We start from the raw sequence: 12,844 nt of genomic DNA, 5'->3' as shown, positions 1-12,844 counted from the left end.
ATTCGTAACTTCTTTTTATAAATTATTTCAGTATCCTACAGGGGAGCAACAGCGATACCATGAACTTAGCAAGTCTGCAAACAATGGCAATAAACCAATTAACATTTCAGGCACAAAGGTTTGTAAAGCAGTGGGGGGATATGTCTTATTAACTGACGTCATCAAACTGAATCAACATTTTTAAAAGTGTATTTCCTGTTTTTATACTTTCAGAAATATCAGTCAGTGATAGTTTTTGTTTGTAATTTTTCTTTATAAACAACAGAATTTCCCTGGTCAATTCGCTTTTTTCCTTTTTACCTAATTAAGATTTTTTTTAAACTTTCAGTGTCATCTCATCTCAACATTATCAGTGCGTGAATAGAAATGTCAACTGAAAGAATTTTACAATCTTATTTCCTATCTGGCTGGATACACTGGATTTAATCATTTGTGTATGTAACTGCAGATCGTTAAATGAAAAACATGGCATCACTAACTGCAACAGTTATGTAAATAGATATACTTTCCATATACTGATAAAATATGTTTACCTTTTAGGTACAAAAGGTAACACATTTATCGAGTGGACAATAATCCCTCAGACACGAGACATTCAAACTCACCAAATTAGTTACATCAAAAATATCAATTCTAGAAGTCTCCTGTCTCTCGAATGTATTCGTGCGTGCGCCAATGGACAGTGTCTTGAAAACAGGTTTAACACTAACAGAAACAAGACAAAGGTAATGAACTAATCAGGCAATGCTTAGGAAATCAGATGAGGGTGGCACGAGGAAGGGGATGGGGAAAGGGAGACGGGAAAATACGTGGAAACAGCCGAAGTGTTCCACAGTTTAGTTATAGCGGGAAAAGTATTTGTTAGAAAGAGAGTACAAATTGGTGTGTCAGGAAGTGTTTGTGGTGCTACAAGGATGTTGAAGATTAGATGGCCATATCAAATAACTGAGGAACAAATATGGAATTGAACCAGACAGAAATAAACTTTTGGCACAACTTGATTAAAATAACAGATTGACAGACAGAACATATTCTGAGGCACCAACATTTAATCAGTTTTGGTGTCAAGAGTGTAGAGGGAGACAAAGAGATGGATAAAGTAAGAAGATTTAAATGAATGCACGGTGTAATAGCTAGGCAGAAAAGAAGAGGTGAGCACAAAATAGACTGCTACAGAGAGCTTCATCAAACAAGTCTTCCGAACAACAACAACAACAACAACAACAACAACAACAACTACTACTACTACTACTACTACTACTACCACCATTTCTTCACACATACTACTACTACTACTACTACTACTACTACTACTACTACTACCACCACCATTTCTTCACACAATTGAATCTACAGCCATGCATCTCAGAGAACATTAACATGGGAAAGTTGGCAAATGCATGGCCTCACAACTCTAGACAAACAGAGAGGAGGCAGCCCGCTGCCCCTGGAGCTCACGTCGGGGATGCGCAGGGCGCTGTTGAAGAAGGCCTTGATGTCCCAGAACTGGACCAGGTGGTAGGCCACCTTGACGGCACGCAGCAGCCAGAAGACTCCCGCGACGAACAGGCAGAGCCACGTGACGGGCGCCACCTGCGCCACGCACTCCCCGCCCACCACGACCGCGTCCGGCAGCGATACCTTGGTCGCGTCGCTCTTGCCCCTGGAAAAGTACGGATGGGGTTGTCATTTTCGTCTTCTGCCTCCCTGTCTAGCTTTTAATGACATTCGTGTCCGACTACTTCAGTCGGGATACCAATTACCGCAATGACGATATACTGTATTCGTTACAATCCTTTTCTATCTCAATTTCTTCCGAGACTGTCCGTTTTAATATTCCCGTTCCCGTGCTAAACGAGTAAAACAATTGAAATTTCAATTTTAAATAGCCTGCGCCTCGGCTACCGATCGAGGGGAATCGTAAATCGCACAAATCTTACGATGAGGTCTCGTCCCGCCGGGTAAGTCTCCCCGGCCCGAGGGTCCCGGGTGACTCGCTTGAACTCGGCCCCTTTTCCTAACCCTCACCGGTCCTCTCGCTTCACCTACGACCCTTCTGCCAGGAGGGTCCTCTGCCTCCAAAAGCGAGCAAACTGTAACGTATCCCACACACGTGTTGTCCTGCCACCGTTTGGTGAGTAGCCTTTTAATCTACTCAACGGGGGAGGGGGGGGGGGGGGGGAGGGGACGGAAAAAAAAAAACACACCAAGTCCTGCTTTTCAACTTTATTTTACCTAATTACAAACTCATAAATATTTTATTACGTATTATTAAAATTGTGATTTTTATCAATGACATTTTGTGTTTATTGTCAGTTGGCATACAATACACAATCCTCCCACACAACATTAAATAATGAATAATAAATGTGAAATGTGGTCACCATATATTACGATACTAGACACTGTATATAGAGTACTACGCTGAAAGCTACGTACTGTACATTCCGATACCAAATTGGAGGCTGCTGCAAGACAATGTCTATAACCTGACTTTATCCTAAAAAATACACTGCTCCGACTCCAGTAATTGCACAAATTTTTGCCTTGTGTGCTTACTCTTTCTGCGAGATGATACGCAATTATGATTTGGTACCCTCATCTACAAATCGCAGCAACAGGTTGGTGCAGATATAAGACTATTTCAGTCGAAAACAATCTGCTCAGCTGACACGGATGTGTTAATCCGGACTAGACATGGCACAGCAAATCCTCCACAGACCCCACACGAGCCTGGCATACATATTTATTCAAGTAGCAATATATATACTAGAAATTATTCTCTCTTTTCCTAGTGTTTATCCCATCTAATAAGGGGTCATCTTTTTCAGGTTTTGGCAAATTTTACTTTATTACTAACTGCCCACACACTTCACACGGTTTTCATTTTTATTTGTTTCCTACAATCTTCCCAGACCACTCAAGAACATAGAAAAAATTAACATTAAAAAAACTAAAAACATTAGTATGCCAGATTAAAAAGTACTCTCGTATGCTGAAAAATATTCTCCAGTAGTCTTAAATCCACTATGTATTCAGTTTAAAGTATGGCAGTAAGGAAATTCAAATGCGTGCTGCTAGCTTTGTTATCGGGAGGTTCAGTCGAGGAGTGAGTGTTAGGGAGAGGTTTTGTGAACTGAAATAGGAATTTGTGGAAGAAACATGTGGATTGTTAAACACTTTTGAGAATCCAGAATGAGATTTTCACTCTGCAGCGGAGTGTGCGCTGATATGAATCTTCCTGGCAGATCGAAACTGTGTGCCAGGTCAAGACTCTAACTCGGGACATTTCCCTTTCGCTGGCAAGTGCTCTACCAACTGCGCTACCCACACACAACTCCCGCCTCTCCTCACGGCTTTACTTCTGCCAGGCAAAGGTCCCGAGTTCGAGTCTCGGCCCAGCACACAGTTTTAATCTGCCAGGAAGATCCACTTTTGAGAATGATTAGAGAACAGGAATTTCCAGATAACTGCAGAATAATTCTACTGACACCAACACACACTTTTTCATGAGCCTCTAAGGCAAGACAAGAGAAATGAGTTCTCTTTCAGAGGCATTTAACAGTGGTTTCTCCTTGCTGCATTTGCAAGTGAATAACAAAGGAAGTTACTGGTAGCGGTACACACTACTGTGTGCCTTACACCATACAGCTGGTTGTAGAGTACATATGTAGATGTAGATAAAGTAAGGTACTGAAATGTTATAAGCTGAGTATTTAACAATACTGTTGTCATATTGTTTCATTCTTGTCATACACAACAATTATATGTGAATGTGAATGCAAGTCAGTGAAAAACTGTCAGGTTTGCAGCCAGATGGCAGCATCAAAATACTGCGAGATCTCGACAAGCGTGACACTTGTCACATTCTGACGACGTCACGTCACTATATGCCGATGCTGTGATATTTATTTCAGTTCACCTGATCGCGTACAGCCTGGCCGGTGGGCTGACGGGGAAGGGCGAGGCTGCAGTGGTGGGGTTAGTGGGAGCTCTGTGTGGGCATTCCGGCTGTGTCTTCAAGTCTGGCTGTGCCAGGTGCCGTGCCACACCTAGTCAGTATCCTCTATCTCCGTTTACACGACTGTCACGAATCCATATTTTGACAATTCCTCAGTAACACTGTCCCGATAGTGAGTCGCTCGACAAAGCACCTCGGTGTTCCGAAAGTCAAAGGTGTGGTGTTTCTCAAACCTAAGTTCTGCTGTTGCCGATTTTTCTGTCTGTCCCAGTTGGACATGCCCCGAAGCACTCCTGGCAGTGTTTTGAAATACAGTGCCGTGTTTGCCCAGTGTACTGCCGGCCACACTCACGAGCAATGACATAGACTCCTGGTATGTTCATTTTTGGTGCTTCTTAAGCAGAGCCAGTCTTTTGTCTTCAGTGGTGGTCACAAGACAGTTTTTGTGCCATCTTTTGAGTAGCATCACAATTTTGGCTGACAGCAATCCTAAGTACTGCAGGAAAGTAAATGTCTCTTCTTCCTCTTCCCAGTTTTCACCATTTTGTCGCTCCTTGAATCTCCTTCTAACATGTGTTCTGGGGCCAATACCGGACACCTTCAATTCACACAATTACAGACTGGCCAAATATTTTGCTACACTTTTAGAACCCCTTATGGGGCACTGTTGTTATCACATTAAGAACTCAGCCAATTATGTGAAAATACCTCGAGCAGGAAAGATCATGGCATCAGTGTTCTGGGATGCGAAGGGGGTTCTGGTTGTAGATTGTCTCCCCCTAGGAAAACAATTACTGGAGAATACTGTGCTAACCTCCTGGACAAATTTCAACAAAAATACGTGAAAAAGCATGGAAGAAAGTCATCTTCCATCAAAACAATGTGCGCCTGCACACACATGCCGTTGCCATGACAAAATTAAACAAACTAAAGTATGAATTGTTGCCACACCCACCTTATACATCAGATATGGCTCCATCAGACTTACATCTCATCACAAAACTAAAAATTTTTCTTGGCGGATGAAGATTCACCTCAAACAAAACAATCGGTAGCCAGAGTTGACAACTATTTTGCAGGCATGGAGGAAACTCATTTTTGAAGTGGGATCAAGGCACTGGAACATCGTTGGACCAAGTGCATCAATCTACAAGGAAATTACATGGAAAAATAAAAAACTTTCAGTGATGTGATTACTTTTTTTCTATTCTGTTCCGAAACCACACTTGTACAACACACAGAGGCTCTAAAGAACAATGAGAAATTGGAGCATATGACACAATTACACAATGCATATGTGGATAAGAAAGAGCAGGGGGGAAAGGTATTTTGACTACAGATTATGAAGAGCAAGGCACTTTGCAAATATGCATTTGGCATTTTATTAAATGAAAACGCCAACAAAACAAGAATGAAACCAGATGGAAAAAAAGTAAGTAAATTGTCTGTTGTTTCAAAAGTAATCCCCATATTGTTAATACATTTATCCTGCAGTGAGGCAAGACAGTCAGTGCATCCATGGAAATGTTTGTGGTTGTCTACAGAACCACAACTGTACAACTTTTCATGCGAAGCAAATCAATGGCCACAAATGCCTTTCCTCACGACTGGGGAAACACGGAAATCGCACAGGGAGAGATCAGGACTGTATAGAGCATCTGTAAGAGTTTCCCAGTGAATATCCTTCGACATACTGAAAAAGATTTCAGCACCATGTGGCCCACATATGGGCAAGCACTATCCTACAACAGAATCACTCTTTGTTGTGTTTTAGGATGCAAAAACAACTAAGGTCATGCACACCTATGTCAGAACCTTAGAACACTAATATGAGAAAGGGAGCTAATGATAAGGACTTCCTCTTAGAGAACGGCCCACAAAATACACCGTAGAGACAATGGAGGTCCCGAACTAAAGATTAAATGTCCTTCACATATTTCTACAATGTATAAAAAGCAAAACACGGTCAACACACCGTGTGTTCTTCTCTAAAACGGCCAATAACTCACACGGCAAATGTACATTACAATGTCAAGTGGTTAAAAAAGGGCATTCGGTCAGGCAATAGTGAACAGTCAAAGATTGTTGACCGTGAGCACAAAGTGATGGGAGATCACCACTTAACAAAGGACTACAGCTAAAATGACAGTGCTTAATGAGCTAAAATGATTTGACAGTGAGAGAACCGAGTGTAGGTCGACTGATGCGATGGGAGCGGCTCAATAACCCGGAGCTCATTCCCATGAAGAGAAGACCAGTGGTGATGCCAAAGTGACACCACCTGCTGACAGACAGATGGAGATCATCGGAAGGCACGGAAGAACTAGTGGGCTGAGGTAGGACGACTGCAGCCTCGCCAGCAGTCTCGTTTCTCGTCAGACCGACGTGACCGAGAAACCATGTAAACATCAACAGTTATCGAGTGGAAGGTTTCTTGGACCCATTGCACTGTGGACTGTGTACATCACACAGAGGCTCTAAAGGGCACTGAGAAATTTGAGCATATGACACAATTACACAGTGCATAAGTAGATAAGAAAAAAAAAATTCCTGGTTAAAAATACACTTTTTCCGTGTCAAGTGTCAGTATATTTTCCCCTCAGGTCTGTAAAACTTTCCAAGTTTTGAAAAGATCTTTGATGTATAGTAACACGTAGGCTGCATATTTTTGCTGTACAATATGCTGCATATTTTCACGTTACGAATGTACGTATTCCAATTCCACCAAACACAGCACGTTAGTTTCCGAAGCATCGAAATTATCTCGTGTTCGGTTCTTTTTTACGGCATAATGTCACGCCTGCCAGAAGATAAAAACGTGCACTCGTAATTCGGCAAACAGTCCACACTAACCATTAGTGTTTCAAATAAATTGACTGTCTATGGAGAAAATATTAATAAAAGCCAAATTTCTTTAGCAAATTCACAAAAATAACTTCATTGTTCTACAAGACAATTAATGCCCTACTGCCAAAAACCTGGAAACAAAATAAAATCAGAAAACAAAGTAATAATATATTTTAGCCTTTCATAACTATGTGAATGTATTTTAATTCACTTGATACCTCCTGGCCATAAAAAAGCATTGTTCTTTCATTCGATGTAAGAGTAAACAAAGAGGAAACAGCAAAATCACTAAACGTCAACAGGGGTTATGTGGAGGCTACCCCCTCCCCACTACAACTCTGGACTGCTCTGCGCATGCACAAATCTGGCAGTTTGGGTGCGACAGAAAAACTTTCCGGGTAGCATCTGGCAGCTGTTGCTGGTGCTGGTAACAGCTAACAGCTACACTTCACGCAGCCAGAAGTGAGAGGAGGTATCGCTCACACGTGACTCGACTGCGTATGTGCGTGACCTGCTGGCAACTGCTCAGACAAACCTAACGTAAGCCGTTGTGACGTCACGCAAATTGGAAGCTGTCTCTTATGAAGTATTGCACAGTCTCCATCCTAAAGCCTGTGACACATTTTGTTGTTGGTAGATGCTTGTGTGAGCACTGTATTTTATTGTCGTAAATAGCACGTTTCATTTGAAGCTTAAGTTTTAATTTTGGGTTTTTCCCCCCTTTTATGTTTCATTGGGGCGATATTCTGCAGTAGCAGGCTGAAGTAAAATTCTTTGTCAGCGTATCAGTTTTTACCACTGAAAACTACCAAAATTTAATTGAAAAGTGGAACAATGAAAAATTCCTTGAATTCCAAATTTCCCAGTTTTCTCCCAGATGAAAAAAATTCTGGGTTTTTACCAGTTTCCCCAGCTGTCCTGGAGTGTATACACTCAGAATTAAAAACGCCGTGTTGCCACGGGGAGTCCCGACAGAGGGCGAGGAGCTCTGCAGTAAATGTTGAGCACTGTTCTGGAAGCCGACGATGAAGGCACACTCAATACAACAGTCGGTCAGAACGATCAGTGTACGCAAAGGTACTATTGCTAAGTCCCATGAAAAGATCGAGAAACTTACAGTGACAGATTGAATCTGGAGTAGTTTCCTTAGGAAGCAAATGAAATCCGAGACAAACACGGTCTGCTGCACGAAGTGAAGGTGGTAAAAGGTTGACAACCATTGGGAAAGTGGCAGGTAGTGTGAAGTTAAGCTGCCAGACTACTGGCTGAAAGTAAACTCCAGGATGTAACAATTAAGGGGAACGCATCCCGTACCGGCAGGCAAAGGAGTTATCAGAGGAGGCACAGGATGCATAGCCGAGTGTGGCACGCTTATCCACTGAGGTGGACATCGTGCTGGTATGCTGGCGGTAGTTCAGCAGCTTCTGCATAGAGACTCGCAACCGATGATCGGCACATTGCTGAAGATGCCACTCGAGGAGAAAAGTCTGTAGAGAACTGCAACAGATTGCAAAATTGTAAACTAACAGGGAGTCGGAGATGCCTGGGCCATATTGAGGTCAATGACTGTAACAAAGAGGACAATACTCGGGATGGAACCCAGAGGCACGCCGTTTTCCTGGATAAAGGTGTCAGACACGGCAGAACCCACACGTACCTCGAAAACTGTCTTCTAAAAATTCCTGCACGAAATGCAGCAAGCGGCCCGGGAAGCCCCACGTATAGAGAGTATCGAGGATACCCGTCCTACAGCAGGTATCTTCAGCTTTCTCCAAATAAAAGAATATGGCCACAGTCTGGTATTTCCACCAGGCATTAATCATATGTTCCATCGCCTTGCAAACACAGCTGGTAAGAGAAATGGGCCAGTAGCTAGAATGAAGATGTTATCCTTACTGGTTTAGCTGTCGCTATCAGTGGCTTCGTGCCAGTGTCCGAAAAATGCGCCATCTGCCCAGATGCGATTGTACGTACGAAGGAGAAAGTGCTCGCTCACAAGAGAAAGGTGCTGCAACACCTGAATGTTACACTCTCTGCCCCTGGGGCAGAAGATCGAGGAGGAAGTGAGAGTAGGATGCAGCTACCTCCTAGTAAAGGGAGCACTGTACCATTCACCATTCTGTAAGGAGAAGGGTATCACCCGAGCTGCCTCCACACATTTTCGATGGAAGGAGGCAGAGTGATAGTGGGTGGAACTCTAAAGGTCCGCAAAATAGTGGCCTATGGTGTCGGAGATAGTAGTAGGGTCCACAATAACATCATCTGCTATGGTCAGGTCGGAAGTTGGGGAACGGACCTGGGTCCCAGATAGGCGTCAAAGGTTGGCCCACACAACGGAAGAGGGAGTGGAACTGTTAAAAGAACCAGTAAATAAAATCCAGAATGTTATTTTTTTCCTATTCTGAAGACTGCGACAACATTGTGGATGCATCTGTTTGTAACAAATGTAGTTTGTCACAGTAGGATGACGGTTAAAAATGCAGATAGCAAGTACCCGCGCAGGACTTGTGTCACGACGTGGCCCGTCCACCAAGGGACCGGGACACAGTGCCACAGAGGGGAAGTGAGAAGAAGGGAACATTCTGTGGCTGTAAGAATATTCTACCTGGTCATCACAACTGGGGAAATGTTGTTCATGAAAGGTCACCGTGGAGGAGTACAGCCTCCAGTCGGTATTAGAAAACTCTCAGTCGGGTTTACACGTAGGTGGGCTAGGAGTCCGCAAACGGTAGCACGCAGGAAACAGTCACTCGAGTACGTGTCTGAGGCAACGGACCACTCGAGATGACGGGCAAGCTGGGCAGTGCAGAATGACAGGTCCAAATGGAAATAGGTGTGTGCGGACTCTGAAGGAACACAGGTGCTGCCGTGTTAAGGCAGACGAGGTCGAGTCGACTGATAAGGTCAGCCGAGAGGGCACATGTCTGACAGGTTCCGGAAGAGCAAAGGGGATTGTGCGCATTAAAGCCACCGAACAGCTAAAAGGTGTGAGGAAGTCGACCAATAAGCCAGAGGAAGTCTGCCCTGGTGACACTGAAAGATGGAGGGTTGTAGACGATACAAAGAGAAGGGGTGAAGTGAGGAAGGAAAATCCAGACTGCGACATCTTGCAGCTAGGTGTTCAATGACACGGTTCGATTTCCAGGAGGCAGAAAATAAGGGGATGCAGCGATTCCAAGAGCAGCCACGACGACTCCTTGTCGGATTTAGTGCCGCGAAGATTCCCCTGGAGAAGAGTCGTAATAGGGTACAGGGAGGAGGGAACAAGCGAAGGGCAATCCACCGAGGCAGCTGCCGAGTGCCAGCCTTGGAAGACTCTTTGTTACAGGGCACAAAGGTTGGAGGATTCTGTCCCACGAAATCTACAGGGGCAATGGCATTTTTCTCGGTTCAGCCTGCAAGCTTCGGGGCAGAAAAACATTAGGCGGTGCGCACTGGCAAATGGGAGGTCAGCCAGGTGTGTGGCGATACCACAGAAGAGGACATCCGAGACGGAGAAGAAGAAGACTGTTTGCCTTTATTCGATTTCTTAGAGTCTTTATGGGCAGCACGTGAAGACTCTGACGGTTGTCAGCCAGAGGGACATAAGAGAACTTCGCTTGAATATTTCTATTGTCCTTTCTGGCCTGCTGGCTGTGTACAGGTGATTTCACTGCTGGGGTTGAGGATTTAGTGGCTCGTTGCACAGTTCTAAGAGGAGACAGGGATGCTACCACGATTTTACAGGTGCAGTGCCGAAATGTAGGTCGCAAGTCTGCACAGCTGTGTCCTTCGTGGAGCGAGGTGTAGGAAGAACGGTACTGTAAGTGCCGGGTGGTAAAACGGAGGGCTTTCGACAAGCCGACAACTTGCGAGCGACAGGGTAGAGTACTTTCTCCTTCAGCCAGATCTCCCGGATGGTCCGCAAGATACACGGGACACTCGCAGGACAAGGCAGCACAGTCTCCGTTATAACTGTGGTCGCCACCTGCCCTCATGAGTATCCCTACCACAAACAGCGCAATTGGCAGGACTTCTAAAGGACATCCGAGTGTGGCTCTCGACACTGGAAGCAACGCACCAGGTTTAGAACGAACGGTCGGACAGTGACAACTTCGTAGCCCGATTTGATATTCGACAGAAGCACTACTCGATCAGAAGAAAGAAAAAGAGTGCATGTGGGAACTGGGGTGGCATCAACAGTTCTCATCACCCAGTGGACTGCACTGACGCCCTTATTAGATAGCTAAGTCTAGACTTCTTCCTCGGTCACACTGTCAGGCAGCTGCGCACAAATAACACTGCACAAAGACTTCTGTGCCCAACGGGCCTCGACACAAACGAGCTAGCCGTGGAGGAGAGGAGTTGGAAGCGGTTGTCGGGCTCGAAAATCACTATCTGTTTCCCATGGTAAAGTCCCATTGGGTAAACAAGAGCAAGGTGGTAGACAGTGTCTTTGAATCCTTAGCCTCATCGCATTTGGCTTTTGTAGACACACACTGAGATGAAGAGGAGTGGTTCACTGCAAAAGAAGTCCCCCACAATTACCAGCATCTCCGACAGTGGTCTCCCTCCAATTGGAGGGCCCCTCGGAGGGAGGGGGGTCTCACCTGCCTCGGGCGATTGTTCACACCCAACCCCCTGAACACCTGAAAGAGGGACCAATCGGCACTTTGGGAAGTTAGCAGCTCAGGTAATCATCCCTCCATGGCCTGGTCTCCCCCAGGGGGTACATACAAACTCTACCTGTCGATCCAGGACTGGGAATTATGCGTTACCAAGTCACCTGTTATACGTCAAATGTATAACCCCTTCAGCAGTGCACGAAGAGGAAGAAGAAATGGGGAGGACACTCAAATGTTGAAACGGAGGAAGGGTACGATGTCAGGCTATTAAAACTTCAGAACACAAACTGAAAAATATCCCAGACATATTCCCCAATAGAGAGGAAAAGACTTACACGAGGATGGACATGCAGCACGGAAAGGGAATGGCTGCTGCAAAGGCTGGGGCCCTGTGGTGGCCAAGCACTAAGCTGCCAAAGAGTGGTAAGCTCTCTAGGAGGAGGGGATGGGGGAGGGTCGGATCTGGGGGGGAGGGGGGTAACGGAATCTTGCCATCCGTCAATGTTCCTGGGCATTTGGACTCTATGGCACACTTCAAGTTTTGCAAAGTATCCACATACCAGTGCCTGTTAACTGTGGCAATGTGTTCCAGAAAGCCAACGAGCAGCGGGCCGTTGCAGTCTGAGAAAAATGTCATCGTGACTGTGCACCATTTTGATTATACAGGATGGAAATTTCGACAGGAATCCCTTACACATCCACTGTCCGGTCCCAATGTCTCCCCTCACGATTTCCACATTACTGGAGCCCTGAAGAAAGACATTCCTGGTCATCTTTGTTTCGGACGAAGAGGTGCACGCCTGGCTACAACCGCACACATCTTTCTGTGATGACACTGACTGTCTCGTGTCACAGTGGCTGAACGTATGAATACTTACGGGGACTATTGTTGAAAAAAATAAACAATTTACTTACTTTTTTTAATGTGTCCCAGTTTCATGTGACTGCCTCTTACATATACTGGCATTTATCTGCTATTACTAGCTCCAGTTACGCACCATCTAACAAAATCAGCATAGCTACCAATGTTCCTCCATCATCTTTATGACATAATTTTGCAAAATTAGTAATGTACCATGTGACCTACAGGTAACTACTGATAATGATGATAGAGGAAGTCATCAAAAACTTGATATAGTGAACTGATTTGACACGGCAAGAAAAACATTTATCAAAGAATGCCACCACAAAAATTTATGTGCCGATTTTCATCTCATAGTGTATTTTAAGCACTCTCACAGTCGTGTTTGCCTATTTCAGGATGGCACGACACATCTGGCGATGTGGCCTCATACCGAGTGCCACCGAATTTAAAATCTTATGTAGTTATGAAATGTGCCTGAATAAAGAAAAATCTGGGATAGAATAACAACAATTTAACAGTAGCGACTGCTACTCATCACACACAGAAAACACTGAGCACGATGTTTCA

At 44.6% G+C, this 12,844-nt stretch overlaps 1 protein-coding gene across 2 annotated transcripts in view; it reads right to left on the bottom strand.

The window, feature by feature from the left end:
• Positions 1 to 12,844, bottom strand: part of LOC126295506 (autophagy-related protein 9A-like) — a 166,426-nt gene that overhangs the window by 125,464 nt on the left and 28,118 nt on the right. For both annotated transcript variants that reach the window (XM_049988085.1, XM_049988086.1), the window contains exon 4: positions 1,459 to 1,663. In XM_049988085.1, the coding sequence (XP_049844042.1) occupies positions 1,459 to 1,663 (205 nt within the window). The remainder of the gene's footprint in view (positions 1 to 1,458; positions 1,664 to 12,844) is intronic.

Source organism: Schistocerca gregaria, chromosome 11 (assembly GCF_023897955.1).
Source record: "Schistocerca gregaria isolate iqSchGreg1 chromosome 11, iqSchGreg1.2, whole genome shotgun sequence".
In the NCBI taxonomy this organism is placed as follows: Eukaryota; Metazoa; Arthropoda; class Insecta; order Orthoptera; family Acrididae; genus Schistocerca; species Schistocerca gregaria.
The sequence above is the reverse complement of the archived record's forward strand: the minus strand, read 5'-3'. Positions and strand labels throughout refer to the sequence as shown.